The sequence below is a fragment of the Homarus americanus genome, unplaced genomic scaffold (assembly GCF_018991925.1).
Source record: "Homarus americanus isolate GMGI-L3 unplaced genomic scaffold, GMGI_Hamer_2.0 scaffold54443, whole genome shotgun sequence".
Classification (NCBI taxonomy): domain Eukaryota; kingdom Metazoa; phylum Arthropoda; class Malacostraca; order Decapoda; family Nephropidae; genus Homarus; species Homarus americanus.
The window spans coordinates 5,786,388-5,808,523 of record NW_024750852.1 but is presented as its reverse complement, the minus strand read 5'-3'; the positions used below and the strand labels follow the sequence as shown (position 1 = coordinate 5,808,523).

At 49.5% G+C, this 22,136-nt stretch overlaps 1 protein-coding gene across 6 annotated transcripts in view; it reads right to left on the bottom strand.

The window, feature by feature from the left end:
- The window catches only part of LOC121854275 (syntaxin-1A-like), a 98,252-nt gene extending 76,222 nt beyond the window's left edge, over positions 1 to 22,030 (bottom strand). Inside the window, exon 1 of one of the 6 annotated variants that reach the window (XR_006086522.1) lies at positions 21,841 to 22,019. Coding sequence is in view for 5 of the 6 variants with exons in the window: in XM_042348825.1 (XP_042204759.1) it covers positions 21,841 to 21,849 (9 nt within the window). In the remaining variant the exon portion in view is untranslated. Of the gene's footprint in view, positions 1 to 21,840 lie in introns of all 6 variants that reach the window. The other 5 variants (XM_042348825.1, XM_042348830.1, XM_042348827.1 and 2 more) reach the window with 5 other exon arrangements.
- Between the last annotated feature and the right edge of the window lie 106 nt (positions 22,031 to 22,136).

The following is a 22,136-nucleotide window of genomic DNA, read 5'->3' as shown; positions in this document are numbered from 1 at the left end:
TCAGAGGGTGAGGAGGATTCAGATAGTGAGGAGGGTTCAGAGGATGAGGAGGGGTTCAGAGGGATGAGGAGGGTTCAGAGGAGGATGAGGAGAGTTAGAGGGGTGGGGAGGGTTCAGAGGGTGAGGAGGGAGTTCAGGATGAGGGAGAGTTCAGAGGGTGGAGGATTCAGAGGATGAGAGTTAGAGGGTGAGGAGGATTCAGAGGGTGAGGAGGGGATTCAGAGGGGTGAGAGTTCAGAGGTGAGGAGGATTCAAGGAGGTGAGGAGGATTCAGAGGTGGGAGGGTTCAGGAGGTGAGGAGGAGTTCAGGAGGTGAGGAGGTTCAGAGGATGAGGAGGGTTCAGAGGATGAGGAGGTTCAGAGGATGGGAGGGTTCAGAGGATGAGGAGGTTCAGAGATGGGGGATTCAGGGGATGGAGAGTTCAGAGGATGGGGAGTTCAGGAGGATGGGGAGGTTCAGAGGGTGAGGAGGGGATTCAGAGGTGAGGAGGGGATTCAGAGGGTGAGGAGAGTTCAGGGGTGAGGAGGGAGTTCAGGAGGGTGACAGGGGAGTTCAGAGGGTGAAGGAGTTCAGAGGATGAGGAGGGGATCCGGAGGATGAGGAGGGATTCAGAGGATGAGGAGGGGATTCAGAGGATGAGGAGGGGACGAGGGTGAGGAGGGATCCAGAGGATCAGAGGGATTCAGAGGGTGGAGAGGGATCAGAGGTGAGGAGGGGATTCAGAGGGTGAGGAGGGGATTCAGAGGGGTGAGGAGGGGGATTCAGAGGGTGACGAGGGGATTCAGAGGGTGAGGAGGATTCAGAGAGGGTGGAGAGGGATTCAGAGGTGAGGAGGGATTCAGAGGGTACGACGGGATTCAGAGGATGAGGGAGGGGATTCAGAGGGGGTGAGGAGGGGATTCAGAGGGTGAGGAGGGGATCTAGAGGGTGAGGAGGGAGGGATTCAGGAGGGTGAGGAGGGGATTCAGAGGATGAGGAGGGGATTCAGAGGGTGAGGAGGGATTCAGAGGATGAGGAGGGGATTCAGAGGATGAGGAGGGATTCAGAGGTGAGGAGGATTCAGAGGGTGAGGAGGGGATTCAGGAGGGAGGAGGATTCAGAGGGTGAGGAGGGATTCAGAGGGTGAGGAGGGGATCAGAGGGTGAGGAGGGATTCAGAGGGTGAGGAGGGGATTCAGAGGGTGAGGAGGGATTCAGAGGGTGAGGAGGGGATTCAGAGGGTGAGGAGGGGATTCAGAGGGTGAGGAGGGATTAGAGGGTGAGGAGGGGATTCAGAGGATGAGGAGGGATTCAGAGGATGAGGAGGGATTCAGAGGGTGAGGAGGGGGGATTCGAATATCAGATTAGAGGGGGGGGTTTTGACGCCCCTGAAACGATCTTAAACAGGAATCGATAAACTCCCCGAAAATAAATGTTAGTCTCGAGTAAGTAACGACGGCGATGGTATGGTCACCCTCTCCCCACGTAACGAGTGAAGTCAATAGTCGATGGTATGGTCACCTCTCCCCACGTAACGAGTGAAGTCAATAGTCGATGGTATGGTCACCCCCACGTAACGAGTGAAGTCAATAGTCGATGGTATGGTCACCTTCCCCACGTAACGAGTGAAGTCAATAGTCGATGGTATGGTCAACTCTCTCCCCACGTAACGAGTGAAGCATTAGTCGATGGTATGGTCACCTCTCTCCCCCACGCAACGAGTGAAGTCAATAGTCGATGGTATGGTCACCTCTCTCCCCCACGTAACGAGTGAAGTCAATAGTCGATGGTATGGTCACCTCCCCCCACGTAACGAGGAAGTCAATAGTCGATGGTATGGTCACCTCTCCCCACGAACGAGTGAAGTCAATAGTCGATGGTATGGTCACCTCTCTCCCCACGTAACGAGGAAGTCAATAGTCGATGGTATGGCTACCCCCACGTAACGAGTGAAGCCAATAGTCGATGGTATGGTCACCTCTCCCCACGTAACGAGGAAGTCAATAGTCGATGGTATGGTCACCTCTCCCCACGTAACGAGTGAAGTCAATAGTCGATGGTATGGTCACCTCTCTCCCCCACGTAACGAGTGAAGTCAATAGTCGATGGTATGGTCACCTCTCCCCCACGTAACGAGTGAAGTCAATAGTCGATGGTATGGTCACCTCTCTCCCCACGTAACGAGTGAAGTCAATAGTCGATGGTATGGTCACCTCTCTCCCCACGTAACGAGTGAAGTCAATAGTCGATGGTATGGTCACCTCTCTCCCCACGTAACGAGTGAAGTCAATAGTCGATGGTATGGTCACCTCTCTCCCCACGTAACGAAGTCAATAGTCGATGGTATGGTCACTCTCCCCACGTAACGAGGAAGTCAATAGTCGATGGTATGGTCACCTCTCCCCCACGTAACGAGTGAAGTCAATAGTGCCCTCAGCTAGTCTAAGAGTCAACAGCAGCGGGAACATATCAACAATTGAAGTAACTCAAGGCAGTGGTATCAGGAATAACCTCTTCATTGATCATTATCACCAACAAAATCATCATCATTAGCAGCCGCAACAACCGGAACAGTTCCAGCAATGCTACCTACAGCAACAGCAGCGGCGCCTGGCTGTTGAATTCACTGGGGAAATAAGATAAATGCACTCACTTAATCCGTCTGCTGATATATTGTGTTGTTTCTGCTCATCTTCCTCCTCACACCCAGCCATCTTCCTCCTCACACCCAGCCACCTTCCTCCCCACACCCAGCCACCTTCCTCCTCACCACCCAGCCACCTCCTCCTCACACCCAGCCATCTTCCCTCCTCACATCCAGCCATCTTCCTCCTCACACCCAGCCATCTTCTCCCTCACACCCAGCCATCTTCCCCTCACCCCAGCCATCTTCCTCCCTCACACCCAGCCATCGTCCTCACACCCAGCCATCGTCCTCCCCACACCCAGCCATCGTCCCCACACCCAGCCATTCTCTCACACCCAGCCACCTTCCTCCTCACACCCAGCCATCTTCCTCCTCACATCCAGTCACCTCCCACACCCAGCCATCTTCCTCACACCCAGCCACCTCTCCTCACACCCAGCCATCTTCCCTCACACCCAGCCATCTTCCTCACACCCAGCCATCTTCCTCCCTCACACCCAGCCATCGTCCTCACACCCAGCCATCTTCCTCCTCACACCCAGCCACCTCCTCCCCACACCCAGCCACCTTCCCTCCTCACCCAGTCATCTTCCTCCTCACACCCAGCCACCTCCCTCACACCCAGTCATCTTCCTCCTCACACCCAGCCATCTTCCTCCTCACACCCAGCCATCTTCCTCACACCCAGCCATCGTCCTCCCCACACCCAGCCACCTTCCTCCCCACCCAGCCACCTCTCCTCTCACACCCAGCCATCTTCCTCCTCACACCCAGCCACCTTCCTCACACCCAGCCACCTCTCTTCACACCCAGCCACCTTCCTCCTCACACCCAGCCACCTTCCTCCTCACACCCAGCCATCTTCCTCCTCACACCCAGCCATCTTCCTCCTCACACCCAGCCATCTTCCCCTACCATCGTACTCAGGGTGTCAACATCGTACTCAGGGTGTCAGCATCGTACTCAGGGTGTCAGCATCGTACTCAGGGTGTCAGCATCGTAATCAGGGTGTCAACATCGTACTCAGGGGGTTCAAACACAGTCATTCAAGCAGCACATATTTCTGTTTAGATTAACCTGCACATTTTGTCGACTAAGACCACGACACACAAGGCGATTCTATAGTAAACATTGAGTGAGTGTGAGACGCCTGAACCTAACTCCCCCCTCCCCACCCATCCCCATGTCCCCCCTACTTCCCTCTCTCAGGCTACAATGAACTCGCCAACATGTCTCAGATCAACTAAACTTTACTTGTCTATTATAATACCTCCAAAAATAACGAAATTCCTCCCCCTCCAAAAAATAATAGTGATTTTATATACATGAACACCAAGAACATTCTCACAAAACAACAATATTCAAGACAGAGAGAGAGAGAGAGAGAGAGAGAGAGAGAGAGAGAGAGTCAATGTCACCATGATGTAAACAACTTCTCGGGCAGCTGCGTGCTAAGGTAAACAACCGATGAGGACAGCGACATCAACCCAGACTGATGTATATACCTGCTAATGAATCTACCTCTCCTATACACCCTGACAAAATTACCAATCACTACTACTACAACCACAAATACTACAACTACTACTACAATCACTACTACGACTACTGATACTTCCACACTAAAAAGTTGATCGTTAATTTCTCTTACACAAAGTTTCCCGGAACTACCAATACAACTTCTAGAGGACTAAATCACCATAAAATACTTCTCCAACTATGACACACACACACACACACACACACACACACAGGGGTGGACAGGTGAGCACGGACACCCCCCCCCCCTACTGCTCCGTGATGACTATAAGAAATTAATTAACATACTGAAACTAAAAACAAATAGTTCTTTGAAAATTGATCCAAAATTCCATAGACTATTATATAAACACATCATCAACTGAGGTTAAAGTGAGGAGAAACCAAAACAGACTTCAAACGCTTTATTTACCTGTTGGATTATGGTCACGTCGCGCCTTGGGAAAATAATACACCCAAATATGACCTCAATCACACCAACTATTACACAAGGACAGACTAATGATAACTATTGCAGGTGTTATAGTAGGTGGCGCGAGGTGACCTGTTAACACGCTAGAGAACTATCTGTAAGCCCCCTCACTATACTACTGGTGACTGTTTGGGATGTGTGTGTGACGTCTCCAGCAACTTGACGTCACCATATTTGTGTCTGTGTGGTGAATATAACCTGCCCACCACCAGAACTATATTTGGTGAGTAAATATAACTTATTTTGGTAAGTGTCCGAAAGCGGTGCGTGGTTATATTTGGATATATAAATGTGGCGTCGTTGAATTATTCGTGTGTGTGTGTGTGTGTGTGTGTGTGTGTGTGTGTGTGTGTGTGTCTAACCATAAGAGTTAAACTACCTGAAGGCGTCGACGGCGTTGTTTCCAGACGATAACAGTATATAGGCGGGTGGTCGGGGACTGGTATATAAGGAGTGTCAGGTATTAGGGAAGAAGAGGGGGAGGGAGGGGCAGGAGGCAGAGAGAGAGTAGAAGGATATGGAATAACAACACAGTAGGGACGATGCTGCCCCCGTTGCCCTCCCCCATCTCCCTGGAATAATCTCAACCCCTGATCCCTGTAAGACTGGAATGCCAATGATGTGTGTGTGCGTGTTACTGTGACAGACGCTCTACATGGCCACTAGGGGACACACACACACTTTCTACAAGGCACCGTGAGGAGTGCAGAAGGAAGGGGTGAGGGAGGAGGAGGGAGGGAGGGGGAGGGAGGGAGGGGAGGGAGGGAGGGGGGTGGTGGGGGGGAGGAGGTGGGTGGGTGAGGGAGGGGTGGGTGGGTGGGTGGGTGGGTGGGTGAGGTGGGTGGGTGGGTGGGGAGGGAGGGTGGGTGGGTGAGGGGGAGGATGGGAGGGACGGAGGGAGGGAGGGAGGGAGGGGTGGGGCAGCTAAGGACCAATAGTGGAGGTACTTCAAGTTATGCAGGACTGCTGTAGTCACCCAAAGCCAATGGTCTCACTCTCTCTCTCCCTCTGACACACAACTAAGAGAGAGGGAGAGAGATTATATTCACATTGTGGTAACCCTGGACTTGGACCCTGAGAAAGAGAGAGTGAATGACTGATTGAGTGAATGAATGAGTGAGTGAGTGAGAAATGTACCTCGTTGTCAACACACACACCAGATACTACGTTGGTTACAAAATAAAAAAAAAATCCGTAAATATGTACACAAATTATTCAAGCAATGAGTGTTAGTTCAACCCTTGATATCGTGTGCTTTAAATAAAATGTAAGTTAGGTTGTGGGTGAGTGGATTATGTTCACCACTTGCTCTCTTGTCAGCTGAGGATAGAAGACACCTAGATGATAACGGATAGAAGAAAAAAACAGATAAGGAATAGAGGATAGACAGATATCATCAGACAGATAAGACAGAAATATAGGTGATAGGACCCAACCAATTACTTGAGGGGGGAGAAGGGAGGTGAGGGATGGGGGGGTGTCCGCACTGTGTTCATATAGGCGACAGCTGACTTAAGTACCTCATCTGACGACCCTGACACTCTGCTGACATTTAGTTATTATTATTTTTTATCCCATGGGGTAAATATCCAATTGTAAGTGAGAGCTTTGTAGTGGTGAATCAATTAGCTGGCTGCTGTTAAAGGTGAGGGAGGGAGGGAGCCAACCACACCGCTACCACCACACACTCACTACACGCACATACTACACACTATCCACATATCACACACACACACACATTCTACCCCCCAACTACACACACCACCCCCCCCGCACACACACTACACACATACACAGTCGAGTGTTTCCTCCTGAGAGACAATCTGAGAGCGACTCCTGGGACCCTCTTGGAAGACTTACACCCACACGTCTATTTGTAGGATTATCTGTGCGTCTGTCTGTCTGCCTATCTTGCCACCTGCTTGTATCACTGAGAACAATCAGGTTGTTTTACTGATTATATCTTTAATGGCTGTCTAATTAATTAACTGTGTGATTGACTGTCGAAACTATAAAGCCATCTGATAGACTGGCTATCTCGCCGTCTTGTTGGGTGACAGTCTGACTGCCTCTCTTAATTAGCTCGGTGTTTAATTAGTTGGCTGTCTGACTGGCTACTGTCTTAATTGCCTGGCCATCGAATTTGCATTCTCCACTTTGAAAAGACCGTCGCGAGTTGTTACCTTCATCTTCCTCCTCCTGACACTCATCATGTAAGAAGACGGTTACTCCCCGGCAGGAAGTGAGAGTCCCTGGTAGATGACGAGAGGCGTTACTGCTACAGAACAACACAGCAGGAGACTCACCCCCCCCCCCACCTCCTAAAGCACCTACACCCGTTTGTATCGTAAAGTAGAGGAAATCTCGCACCTACATTGTTCAGTTTATTAAAAAAATATATATATTGTTCGAGTTATCAAGAGACTCAACAGGGGAAAATGATGACAGGAGAATTATTAGACACCAGAGGTAAAATCCACTGATTCATTATGATAAAGTTGACCCCCAACTGGATAAGTGAGAATGACTTTTAATTACCCCAATTAAGTTATACGCAAAGGTAGTTGGCTAAATGGCGTCGGAACTATGAAGAAGAAATGGAATTACGAGTTTTAGGGGACCAGGCCCATTTAGCACGTAGCCTCCCCCTCCCTCCCTCCTCCACGGACACTTTGAATTGAATTGAAAGTTTATTTAGTCAGAGAAACACAGATACAGAGTGGATAATAATAACAATATTAACATGGCTGAGCCAGTTGAGAACCTGAGCTCTCCTTTAGGCACCTGATATATACTATACATTTATCTCCAGGAAGTATTATGTAACATTTAGTATCATCTGGAATAGTACAATAGCATGGTGGTAATTAGAACATCTCATAATGTTACCACGGTTATCACTTCAATATTTATTATTTTTTTTTATATATACATAAATTACAGTGGAATTGAAAAACATAAGTATAATGGGGGAGCAGTACAACATGGGTTGTACAGTAATAAGGTTAAACAAAAGGACAGAGCTGTCAGGATTATGTCTAGTTGGCAATTATGTTTATTGCAATGGTAATTACTTATCTATTTACAGTACATGATAATTTTCGATAAAACGGTTTTGATGGTACAATAAAAGCAGGTACTGTAAATATAGAAGGTGTTACAAGAAATATTAATACTTAGACATTTTTTTAAGAGATGATTTAAAGGAAGGGAGCGTAGTCTTTGCTCGGATGGGTGGGAGTAAGTTGTTCCACATCTTCACACCATGATATTTTATGGAGGTCTGGGACTGAGAGGAGCGCATGGGGGGTGGTCTTAGTAGCTTTGGGTGCCTAAATTGTATCTCTGATTATTCCGGAACTGGAAATAATTATTGTCAAGCAAATGATTGGTAGATTTGTAAACAAAGAGGGCACAGCAGTAGGTGTTAATATCTTCGAATTTTAATAATTTCAATATAGCAAATTTTTCGTTTGTGTGATCTGTTTTTTTTCAAGTAGATCATTGTCCGTACAACTCTCTTTTGTGCAGTAACCAGGGATTGTGATTTGTTGAGCCAGAGGCCCCCCATAGTGCGTGACAGTGTATCAGGTGTTGGTAAACAAGATCATGATAGATTTCTTTCATTGCTGTGAGAGTGAGTGACTGTCGAGTGTCATACATGATACCGCACTGTTTATTGACTTTACTGTGAAGGACTTGCATGTGGTTTCTCCAGTTAAGTTTCTCATCAACAATACCTCCGAGGAATTTTGTATTTTGTTCGCGTTTGAGGACTGTATTACCAAGGTACAGGGGGTCCAAGTCTGGGGGTAAGTTTTTCCTTCTGTGAAAGATCGTGTAGTGGGTTTTCTCAAGGTTTAAGGTCAGTTTATTAGGTATTACCCAGGTCCTGACTTTAGTCAATTCAGTGTTCATAGTTCTCATGAAGGAATGGAGGTCTGAGTTGCTGGCATAGAGATTACTATCGTCTAAAAAAAGTTGTATTTTATGAGTGTGCTGGCGTGGATTATGTCATTTATGCACAACAAAAACAGTACAAGACCAAGAATGGAACCTTGGGTAACGCCATACAAGATTGGCGAGGAGTCAGATTGGTGATTATTATAGCAGACATACTGCATCCTGTTGGACAGATATGAGGTAAACCAATTGTGGGACAGGCCCCTAACGCCGTAATCTTCAAGCTTTAAAAGGAGGATGGTATTGTCGACAGTATCGAAGGCCGCCCTCACCCGAGTCAAACACTAATTAAGTAGCTGTGACCCTCCCGCTCCTCGTACAGTATAGTGTGCGTGACCACCACAGTACCTGTCACCCCTCACCCACCCCCCCAACGGCTCACACAGATATCCCCTCCATCATCCTTCCGCTATACGTAACACCTTCCTCCCAATTAACTCGTTACGCTCCCATCTCCCCAACCTCAGCTACACACACACACCTGCCTCTTTCCCTTCCGTAACTAAATACGTTTCCCACCAAACCTTAACTTGATTCGGTCTTGAGGTTGTTTGGCACCATCTCCCCCGCCCCTTCCCTGAGACTGTGGATTAACACGCTCTTACCCCCCTAAGTTTAACATGTTACTGCGCACGGCTGTTATTTACTTGTATTTGTATCCAGTTTGTCATTTGAAATATTAAATCATTTAGTTTGTGGATTATCTTGTTAATGCTACCATCCCCTTCGAGTGTTGTAAAGACTAAGTTCAAATATCTTAAGTACAGTAAAAGTCACGTTCCTGCTCTTCCTGCTGAGGCTTGGCACACCCTTACCTCCTAACCCACCATGTTTCCAACGCTGATCACCTCATTATCATCAAGTTTGACGATGATTGGTATAGCCAGTGGCGTAAGGGGGTGGAGGGTGTGGAGGGGTGAGTGTGTGTGAGGGGGTGTGTGGAGGGGTGGGTGTGGGGATAAGTGAAGGCGAAGGTAGGAGGGAAGGGATAGGAGGAGGAGTGTACGAAGGTGAGGAAATGAGGACAGGTGATGGTGATGGGCTAGAGGGAGGAGACAAGATAGATAGTTAGTTAGATATATATATATATAGAATAAAGACCATGTTCTTTTATTTTCTTGTTAATTTCGTCTTATTATTGTGTGTGTGTGTGTGTGTTTTGTAGGACCAATACTAAACTCACTGGGTTACGACCACTAACACCCTCCCCCCCACGCCAACACACACCTCCATAAACATTATATAACTGACGGCGTGGTCCAACAACAACAACACGCCCACGCCTTAACTAAACCCTCCTCGATGTCTCTCCCACGCCACCTCTATGACCCTTCCACGCCTCTCCTCAGCCTTACGTCTCGATCACCCCCCCCCTCCCCTACAAGCCTCGGATAACACTTAATCTCGCCTCCAACTTAAACAGTCAGCCCACACGCCGCCTCCAAGCCCACCCCTGATCCCCTAACTCCTCTAGCTAACGCAACGTCAAAGAACTTCAACGTCTTCAACAAGAGCTCCTCCTCCAAGATTCCAAGAGCTCCTCCAACAACAGCAACAGCTCCTCCTCCAAGGTTTAACACAAGAGCTCCTCCTCCAAGGTTTAACCTCCTCCAAGGTTTAACGCAAGAGCTCCTCCAAGGTTTAACGCAAGAGCTCCTCCTCCAAGGTTCAACACAACAAGAGCTCCTCCTCCAAGGTTCAACACAAGAGCTCCTCCTCCAAGGTTCAACACAAGAGCTCCTCCTCCAGGTTCAACACAACAAGAGCTCCTCCAAGGTTTAACACAAGAGCTCCTCCTCCAAGGTTTAACACAAGAGCTCCTCCTCCAAGGTTTAACACAAGAGCTCCTCCAAGGTTCAACACAAGAGCCCCTCCTCCAAGGTTTAACACAAGAGCTCCTCCTCCAAGAGCTCCTCCTCCAAGGTTCAACACAACAAGAGCTCCTCCTCCAAGGTTCAACACAACAAGAGCTCCTCCTCCATGGTTCAACACAACAAGAGCTCCTCCTCCAAGGTTCAACACAACAAGAGCTCCTCCTCCAAGGTTCAACACAAGAGCTCCTCCTCCAAGACACCTGTAGTGTGATGAGCTGTGTAGATAATTATCATTCTGAAGGAGTAAGTTTGTAACGGGCGGGGCGGGGCGTGACGAGACAGGTCGGGGCGTGACGGAGCGGGGCGTGACGAGGTAGGGTGAGGGCAAATGGGAGGAACAAGTCACGCGAGCTCCGGCTACGTCAGGAAGAGGCGAGAGAGAGGGAAGGATGAGGAAGGAGGGCCAAAAGGATGGAGGCAGGAAGCGCGAGAAAAATGGAGACAGGAAGGACCAAGTGAAGACAGGAAGATCCAAGTGGAGGAAAGATGGACGACGACAAATAGGAGGAAGAGGAGGAGGAAAGTGGGATGATCAAGAGCAACCACAGATGACGGGGCAGGGAGGGTGGGTGACGGGGGAGGGAGGGAAGGGTGACGGTGACAGGGAGAGCTCCACAAGACCTCTCCCCAACACACACTTAACCTCCCACACACACAGACTCCCCTCCCCTCCCCACTCCACTCCACTCCACACTTCCCTCCCTACTCCACACGCACACTCCCCTTCCCACATACACCCACACACCCTCCCACGCACAATTTTATTTTACCCAGGAAGGTCGAGGATTAAATTTGCTTTCGTCTGATGATGATGATGATGATAGGTCACGTGAGTATCAGATTTCGCCTCAGACTCTGGCCTTCTCTCTCCCTTTTAACTATATAAACGTAAAATTAATCCTTACTTAATATAACCCATCGAGTACGTTAACTTAACCCATTGAGTACGATAACTTAATTCATTGAGTACGATAACTTAACCAATTGAGTACGATAGCTTAACTCCCTCGGAACCATGTCACTGTATTCAAGGGGATTTTCATTGTATTTAATGGGTTTAAACAATATATACAAGGGGATTAAATTATCGTACTCAAGGGTTTAAACATTGTACTCAATGGGTTAAGGTGAATCATCGTACTCGGGGTTGGGGGAGGGTTGGCATTGTTCTTTAAGGTGGGAGGGGGGGGTCAGAGGGGATCATCACACCCTACCCCGTCACACTTCTTTCTCCGTCACCCTCCCTTGCCCCGTCACCCGACCCTACCCCGTCCCGTCACTCTCCCTTGCCCCTTCAACATTGGTGGAGGGAGGAGGGTGAGGGCAAGAGGGCATTACGCAACTTATGCACAAGTTACTACACGTAAATCAACCTGGCTGAGAGACCCACGCTGACAGCTTGACACAGTTCAAGTGGGGGAGGAGTGAGGAGGAGAGGGAGAGGCCACACACACACACACACACACACACACACACACACACACACACACACACACACACACACACGCACGCGCGCGGGACCAATTATAACGTCACTCCCTTGATAAATTTGTCCAGTTAAAAACGACATAAATCCACTATGATCCAGTACTGTGAAATTATTACCCCTAATGACTCGAACCTTCTTCTACGTCTGTGTAAATGTATCGAGTCATTTGACCTGACCTGGCACAATATTGGTTAATTAATCTCAGCATTTATTAACTATTCCGGCTTGAGAATTTTTTCCCTTAGTGATTTATCCAGTGTAGACGCCTCATGCTCCCAGTAAGCTCACCTCTCCAGCCATAAACCAAGGCGTCACTACAGGTAACCAGTGGGTGAAGTAGAGGGGTATACACACCATCTAGCACCACCTTACACACCAACACCTATAATTTATACTCCCTAACTAACTCTCATAGTAATTTACGTTAACAGCAGGTGCGTAGAGCCAAGTGGACCACCCCCCCCCGGCCACCCTCGACGTCCTGACTAAAAAAATTGACTGACTGACCCTGACCTTTGACCTTGACTCTATTATTCCCAAAACACACACACACACACACACACACACACACAGAGGATAGAATTAAATTCGTGAAGCCAGATAGCGGATCTACTTACCGAGGTGTTAACAGATTTAGTTGGTTCCCTATAACAAACTTCCCCGTGAGACAGCCTCCACCCTACACGGCCCCACTGATTAAACAGTTTTTTTTTTTTACTATTGGTGTAAAAATAACGAGGAAAGTGGTCAAGCGCGTGGTGTGAGGGTGATGGTGGGAGTGTGTGTGTGTGTGTGTGTGTGTGTGTGTGTGAGAGAGAGTGTGTGTGTGTGTGTGTGTGTGTGTGTGTGTGTGTGTGTGTGTGTGTGAGAGAGTGTGTGTGTGTGTGTGTGATAGGCAAGAATTACTGCATCATACACTGCTACCCCCCCATTTGTAACACTTCCACTAATTATGTTACATACAGTTGCGATTGTTGTATAAAAATGTTGTCTTGTTAACCAGATCTTAAGTCCTCCAAGAATAATGTATGTTACTGAGAAATCATCGATCACGCATAGTCTCCTCCCTGCACCACCTGTCTTGTGTTACTTTCCATCACAACAATCGCTGGTAGGGAAACACAGGTAATAAACGACACTCATGAATCCGTATTCGTCGCCTGAAGAACTTGGTCGAACGTACAGCCAAACCAAGGAGTAAACACGAACGCTGACGCCCCATACAACAACAACAACGCATCTCACTCCTAAATTATCCCTTCGTAATTAATGTTTTCGTCCATATATTGACTTTAACCTCGGTGCTTTAAAATCAAGAGGGCTTCCATATTGGTCATGCTGAATATGGTAAGTCAGACAAAGCAGAATAACAAAAGGATAATAAGTTGTGGGGTTTCTTGAAAGATCAGTTACTTAAATTCTAAAGTATACAGTGTTTAGGAATTTACCCAGACAAGAATAGTGTTAAATTGGTAAACATGAACGTCACCCATATATATAACAAGCTGTTAAGTCGTCTAAGTTTGGTGAAAATCCTCTTATCATGATCTTGCAGGTAAAGCTTATCAAGGTGTGGCGGTAGATCCAAGAGGTGGCGAAATAGTTCTTTCTCTACTTCGTGGGAGGTGGGGGGTAAACACACCAGCGCCAAGCCTAAACCTGCCCTCAAGCCCACGGGAGACCTGGAGGTAAAAAACTTTGAGATGGCGGGATTTTGTCCACTTTATTACTCTGGAGGACGGGATTTTGTAAAATTGGAATTCGTCTGGTAGAATCCTGTCCGGTGGAATTTTGTCCGCATTACTTTCGTCGCGGGATTTTACCAAAATGGGAAACTGCCAGGAAAGATTTTGTCAAGAGTGCACCGCGATCTGACGCCTCTCCCTGCCTCCCCCTCACTAAAAAGACCCATTCTATTATTCCAGACATTGATTCAGGGAGTGGTACAGCAAGCAGCATACATACAAAACCTAGTAATAATAAAAACACATATACACAGGAACTATTTAGTTAACATACAGGTATAGAGGATAAAGTGTAGTTATAACATCACAACGTCCTGTACTAAGAGTGAGCAATGGAACAAGTCTATAAACCAGCTGGCCATCTGTCGAGACACTCAGCTGTGATGACCATCCAACTGTCCATAAGAGTTAAAATATGTATTCCTTCCTCTTATCTTGATTAATTCACAAGTTGAATTACTTGTAGGTATATTACAACACCTGTAGCTATTATACAACACCTGCTGCTATATTACAACACCTGTTGCTATATTACAACACCTGCAGCAATTATACAACACCTGTTGCTATATTACAACACCTGTAGCTATTATACAACACCTGTTGCTATATTACAACACCTGTTGCTATATTACAACACCTGCAGCAATTATACAACACCTGTTGCTATATTACAACACCTGTAGCTATTATACAACACCTGTTGCTATATTACAACACCTGTAGCTATTATACAACACCTGTTGCTATATTACAACACCTGTTGCTATATTACAACACCTGTAGCTATTATACAACACCTGTTGCTATATTACAACACCTGCAGCAATTATACAACACCTGTTGCTATATTACAACACCTGTTGCTATATTACAACACCTGTAGCTATTGTACAACACCTGTTGCTATATTACAACACCTGTTGCTATATTACAACACCTGTTGCTATATTACAACACCTGTAGCTATTATACAACCTGTTGCTATATTATAACACCTGTAGCTATATTACAACACCTGCAGCAGTTATACAACACCTGTTGCTATATTACAACACCTGCAGCTATTATACAACACCTGTAGCTATTATACAACACCTGTAGCTATTATACAACACCTGTTGCTATATTACAACACCTGTTGCTATGTTCCAACACCTGTAGCTATTATACAACACCTGTAGCTATGTTCCAACACCTGTAACTATTATACAACACCTGTAGCTATATTACAACACCTGTTGCTATGTTCCAACACCTGTAGCTATTATACAACACCTGTAGCTATGTTCCAACACCTATAGCTATTATACAACACCTGTAGCTATGTTCCAACACCTGTAACTATTATACAACACCTGTTGCTATATTACAACACCTGTTGCTATGTTCCAACACCTGTAGCTATTATACAACACCTGTAGATATTATACAACACCTGTAGCTATTATACAACACCTGTAGCTATTATACAACACCTGTAGCTATTATACAACACCTGTAGCTATTATACAACACCTGTAGCTATTATACAACACCTGTAGCTATTATACAACACCTGTAGCTATTATACAACACCTGTTGCCATATTACAACACTTGTAGCTATTATACAACATCTGTTGCCATATTACAACACCTGTAGCTATTATACAACACCTGTACATTCATACAACACCTGTAGCCATACTATCTCCAACAAACAGGCTACAGCCCAGTCAGACCACCACAAAACTGGGCCACATGTCGCAGCAGCCAGGATTAGAAGTGATTATATCGGTTGCCAATAATTATAGAAGGATAATTGACCCCAGTTCTCTATAATCACTTCAGGGACTTATCGGGTGTCTATAATTGACCGAGGAATGACGGGGAGGCCAGTGGGAGGGAGAGACAGACATGATGGCCGCATCAAGCACGGCAAGTGAGACGGGTCACGAATGACATGATAAATGATATTGTGACAGTGAGAGAGACAGTCACCTCAGGCATGATAAGAGATAGTCACGTCACACAAGACCAGTGACAGGCGCTTACGGGTAACAGCACGCGACCCAATTCCTGGTAATGGCTTTGACATTCTTTGGTACTTTCTCCTGACACTTCCTCTATCTCTCGCCAGGCACTCTCCTGCCTCTCCCTGGCACTCTCTCCTGCCTCTCCCTGGCACTCTCTCCTGCCTCTCCCTGGCACTCTCTCCTGCCTCTCCCTGCCACTCTCTCCTGCCTCTCCCTGCCACTCTCTCCTGCCTCTCCCTGGCACTCTCTCCTGCCTCTCCCTGGCACTCTCTCCCCTGCCTCTCCCTGGCACTCTCCTGTCTCTCCCTGGCACTCCTCTCCTGCACCTCTCCCACACACTGCCACTCTCCTGCCTCTCCCTGGCACTCTCTCCTGTCTCTCCCTGGCACTCTCTCCTCCTTCACTCTTCCTGGCACTCTCTCCTTCCTCCTGGCACTCTCTCCTCCTTCCTCTCCCTAGCACTCTCTCCTTCACCTCTCCCTGGCACTCTCTCCTGCCTCTCCCTGGCACTCTCTCCTGTCTCTGCCTCTCTCCTGCCTCTCCCTGGCACTCTCTCCTGTCCCTCCCTAGCACTCTCTCCCTCCTTCCTCTTCCCTGGCACTCTCCTTCACTCTCCCTGGCACTCTCCTGCCTCTCCCCTGGCCTCTCTCCTGCCCCTCTCCCCTGCCACTCTCTCCTGCCTCTCCCCTGGCCTCTCTCCTCCCTTCCTCTTCCCTAGCCTCTCTCCTCCTTCCTCTTCCTGGCACTCTCTCCCCTCCTCCCTGGCACCTCTCCCTGCCCTCCCTGGCACCTCTCCGTCTCTCCCCCTGGCACTCTCCTCCCTGCTCTCCCCTGCCACTCTCTCCTCTCCCCTAGCACTCTCTCCCCTGTCTCTCCCTGGCACTCTCCTGCCTCCTCTTCCTGGCACTCTCCTTCCTCCCTCTCTCCTGCACTCTCTCCTCCTTCCTCTTCCTGGCCTCTCCCTTCCCTCTCCCTGCACTCTCTCCTTCCCTCCCTGGCACCTCTCCTGCCTCTCCCCTGGCACCCCTCTCCCTGTCTCTCCCTCAGCCCCTCTCCTCTCTCCCTGGCACTCTCTCCCTCCCCTTCCCTCTTCCTGGCCCCCCTCCTTCCTCTCCTGGCACCCTCCTCCCTGGCACCCCTCCCTCCTCTTCCTGGCATTCTCTCCTGCCTCTCCCTGGCACCCCCTCCTCCTCCTCTTCCTGGCACCCCTCCTCCCTTCCCTCTTCCTGGCACTCCCTTCCTCTCCCTGGCACCCCTCTCCTCTCCTGCCACTCCCTCCCCTGCTCCCTCCCTGGCACCCCTCCCTCTCCTGGCACTCTCTCTCCTGCCTCCCTGGTGCACCCCCTCCTTCCCTTCCCTCTCCCTGCCCTCTCCCTGGCACTCTCCTCCTCCCTCTCCTGGCACTCTCCTCTCCCTGGCACCCCCTCCTCCTCCTCTCTCCCTGGTCTCTCCCTGGCACCCCCCTCTCTCCTGCCTCTCCCTCTCCTCCTTCCCCTTCCTGGCACTCTCTCCTTCCTCTCCCCTGGCACTCTCCTGCCCCCTGGCACCCCTCCTCTCTCCCTGGCACCCCCTCCTCTCCTGGCACCCCCTCCTGCTCCTCCCTGCCACCTCCTCTCTCCTGCCACTCTCCTGCCTCCCTGGCACTCTCTCTCCTTCTCTCCCTGGTAACTCTCTCCTGCCTCTCCCGTTCTCCTGCCTCTCCCTGGCACCCCTCCCCTTCCCTCTTCTGCACTCTCCTTCCTTTCCCTGGCACCTCTCCTGCCTCTCCCCTGGCACTCTCCTCCCTCCCCTGCCTCTCCCTGGCACTCTCTGCCTCCCCTGGCACTCTCTCCCCCTGGCACTCTCTCCCTGCCTCCCTGGGCACCCCTCCCTGTCTCCTCTGGCACCTCTCCCCCTTCCTCTTCCCTGGCACCCCTCCTTCCCTCCCTTGGCACCCTCTCCTGCCTCTCCTGCCTCTCTCCTGCCTCTCCCCAGCCTCTCCCTCCTTACTCTCTCTCCCTGGCACTCTCTCCTCCTTCCCTCTCCCCTGGCACTCTCCTCTTCCCCTGTACTCTCTGGCTTCCTCTAGCCTTCTCTCCCTTCCTCTCCCTGGCTCCCCTGCCACTCTCCTGCTCTCTCCTTGGCACTTCCTCTCCTCTCTTTTCCTCCCTGGCACTCTCTCTCCTTCCTCCCTGGCACCTCTCCTGCCTCTCCCCTGCCACTCTCTCCTGCCTCTCTCCTGGCACTCTCTCCCTGCCTCCCTGGCACCCCTCCCTGTCTCCCTCCCTGGCACCCCTCCTTCCCTCTCCCTGGCACTTCCCTCCTGCCTCTCCCTGGCACCTCTCTCCTCCTCCCTGGCACCTTCCTTCTCTCCCTGGCACACTCTCCTGTCTCTCCCTGGCACTCCCTCCTCCTCTCCCCAGCACTTCCCTCCTCCTTCCCTCCCTGGCACTCTCCTCCTTCTCTCCCTGGCACTCTCCTTCCCTGCCTCCCTGGCACTCCCTCCTTCCCTGCACTCTCCCTGTCTCCCCTGGCACCCCTCCCTCCCTTCCCTCTCCCCTGGCACCCCTCCCTCCTTCCTCTCCCTAGCTCCTCTCTCCTTCCTCTCCTTCCTCTCCCCTCTCTCCTTCCTCTCCCTCCTTCTTCCCTCCCCTCTCTCCTGTCTCTCCCTGGCACTCTCTCCTCCTTCCTCTTCCTGGTACTCTCACCTACGCCTGGGACACTGTCACTTGGCATGCTTCCTTACCTGGCAGCTCGCCCGTTACCCAGACACACAACCAGATTACTGCCACAATGGCCTCCCCTGATCCTACATCTGGAATCTCCACACCACCAATGGCACTGTCTTATAGGACCAGTGGCACTATCTTATGGCATCACTGGCATTGTCTTATATGAGTAGAGGTATTATGTTACAGAGCCAGCGACGGCACTTCATCATATAGGAACAATATCATGGAGGATTAGTGGCACTGTCTTATAATAGCAGTGAGAGCCACAATAAGTTCGTGACCTCTGCAGCAACACCACCGAGGAAGCGTGTTGGTGTCAGTAAGGAAATGTGAACCTGAATCTCTGAAATAACCATCTGATGGATTTTTGGGTAATCTTTGGTCAAATTGTCTCGGTGTTTATCATTGTTTTTGTATACCTGCACTGTCTATGTACACTATATACCTGCACTGTCTATTACCATACTCAACCAACTGAAAACTTGTATGGCTATTTTACTGAATATCTATCTATCTGTCTGTCTGTCTGTCCTGGCGTGAGAATATAATGTACAATTAACACTAAGGTGGATGACAAGAGATAAAAGCAAGGCAAAACACACCCAACAGTTAGACCTCTTGAAGCACCCTGAAGGCATAACAGTAAGCCACGTCACTATATGGCTTGGGGACATGAATGCAAATACTACTAAAGTGGAAGTTTGGAGAATATAACAACGCCGACATTAAGGTTTAAATATAACAGCAGGAAGTTTTAGTAACCCATAAACAGTAGTCAATACATAAAGCGCGTCTTCCTGGATTAACAGCAAGACATAACGGTACGGTTTGACGAGATAACGGTAAGTGAAACAGACATAACAGCAAGGCTTACATAATGATACACTGATGTAAGTAAGGATGCGAAGCCTTGACTAGGAGAAAGTTTGGGGCTGTGAGGCGCTTAGGTTATGACAGGAATGGACACAAGGCAGGCAAGATTACTGTACACTCAGGCTCGAGCAGGGGCGGGGGAGAGCGAGAGTGACAGCCTGGGGCAGAGACCACACTAGAGCCTGGGGCAGGGAGGGACACACAGCCTGGGGCAGGGGGACACACATACACACACAGCCTGTGGGGGGACACACACACACACACACACACACAGCCTGTGGCACGGGGGACACACACACACAGCCTGGGGCAGGAGAGCACACACAGCCTGGGGCAGGGGCACGCACATACAGCCTGGGGCACAGGCACACACACATACAGCCTGGGGCAGGGAGACACACACACAGCCTGGGGCAGGGAGAGACACACACACAGCCTGGGGCAGGAGACACACAGCCTGCAGGGCAGGGGAGGCACGGGTGAGTCAGCTTGTACGGTATTCCACTATTGATTCCCAGGCGGCGACAGCGGTGTGCGGGTGTTACGTCCCTCCTCCACCCGCCCATCCACCGCGATCAGCTGTGATCCTGCACCAGCTGTGATCCACCACCACCACAGTGATCCATCATTATCCACCACGATCCATTTCCATCGTCAAAGACGAACCATCACCCACTATTGATCAATCTCCCTTCTTCATGATCCACTACCACCCACAGTGATCCATCACCATCCTCACAGGTCCGTCAGCAGTTCCCGCGATCCACAGCTACCCTCTCCAGTTCATCGGGTGCGGTACTTGAACCAGGAAAACACAATGTATTCGTAGCAGTTCTCTGACACGACATAACTCGATAAATACTTCCTTACTGCCAATAAAAACTCAGTCTGCTCTCTTTACTTTACGCGGAATCTGACGCCGTGAGTATTAATGGTCAATGTGGTAAACTGAATAGTGATGAACGCAAGATAATAGGATAATATCAAGGCAGGTTCCCAAACGGTCGAGGAGACATGGTGGGGAGGAGGGTAGAGGATGGGTTGGTGAATGGGGTTAGGTGGTAGGGTGAATAGGTGGGTGGCGTACGAATGAATGGGCAGCATTGTGGGTGTGTGGGTGGATACAACAGTGTTTTGTATGATATGGATATAGGGAAGAATAGCGGGGATGAGAGGAGGGGAGGTGAGGAACAAGGCTCATCCTCCCTGCTAAACTCAGTCTCTTTAACGCTACTAGCATATGCACACCGAAACATCTTTCAGCCGCCTCCTTTACCATTACCAACCCCTACACCGACCTCCCTTACCCCAGTCCCCCCTACAAGAAGCTCCTCCCTGTTGCGCCCCCCCACTCCTATCTCTCCCAGGGCCAGACTGGAGCCCAATCTTGCCCCATCCGTCTCAACGCCGCGCTAACAAAGCCAACAAGGTTCCTCAGCTAGATATAAAAATGTCTGGTTGGCCGCATCCCTCACCTTCCTCTCCCCACCCCCATCTCTCTCTCTTTACGGACTACGAAATTCTTTCCGAACATAACGAGCGTCTGGCGTCCCTAGAGTTGTCCACCTCCTCTCTATACAACATTCCCACGCCCTTTATCCCTCCTGGGGCCCCTCGCTATAATTTTCTCCTTCAGCGTCACCTTGAGCTTTGTCTATGAGCCAACAACGTTTTTAAAATTTTTGTCTTGATTTTCTTATTTCTCATCAACCAACTTCACCCTACACCTCCCATCACCCGTCTTCACCCTACACCTCCCATCATCCATCTTCACCCTACACCTCCCATCATCCAACAAGACCTGCAGGGAGTTTGTCATGCACTCAGCGGGTCCAACCTGAGTCACCCCTCGTTTAAGGACACCATCCCCCAACACGAGGCCACATTGGTCACGCTCAATGTGTGAGGATTACTACACTGGACGTCTGCCTTATGTCATCGTTCAGGGGGATCTCGTCTGTTGATGCCTGAACGAGAGCCCGGCAGATTCACCACACCTAGAGCGAAGGCCAACCAAGAGAGAACCTTTAACACTCCAAGTAGGACATTGAGCCATCCACATTAAGGAATATTTTACGTCCTGCAGGAGATAAAACAGAAGGGGCCGCAATACACCAGCCACCGCCATGATACACACACACACAAAGTCCTCCACTGATGAAGAACCCCCTCGCCCCGTCTAAGAAGTCACCATAATGTCATGATTTAATACAGGAACGACAACCCCCGGCATTTTGATTGACCGATTAAACAAACATCTGTAAATTTGTCTCGACACCTCAAGTTAACTCGGAGCTCTGCCCCGTGAGGGTAAACTGCAGTGTGTGTGTGTGTGTGTGTGTGTGTGTGTGTGTGTGATCCTCGTACTAGAATGGGCTAGAATAAGTTGCTTTACTTGGCCAGGGAGGGAGGGAGGGGGGGGGAGTGTGTGCCAGCAGCTGCCACTCAACCCACTCTTACACTTACCTGGTCGATAACACACCAACACCTCACGTGGTTCAACTACGTAGATGAACCCTTACATGACTAACCTTGTACATGGTTTATCTTGTACGTGGCTGATGCTGTACTGTACGTGGCTGGTCCTGTACTGTACGTGGCTGGTCCTGTACTGTACATGGATGGTCCTGTACTGTACATGGCTAGTTCTGTACTGTACGTGACTGGTCCTGTACTGTACATGGCTGATCTTGTACTGTACGTGACTGGTCCTGTACTGTACATGGCTGGTCCTGTACTGTACAAGGATGGTCCTGTACTGTACATGGCTAGTTCTGTACTGTACGTGACTGGTCCTGTACTGTACATGGCTAGTTCTGTACTGTAC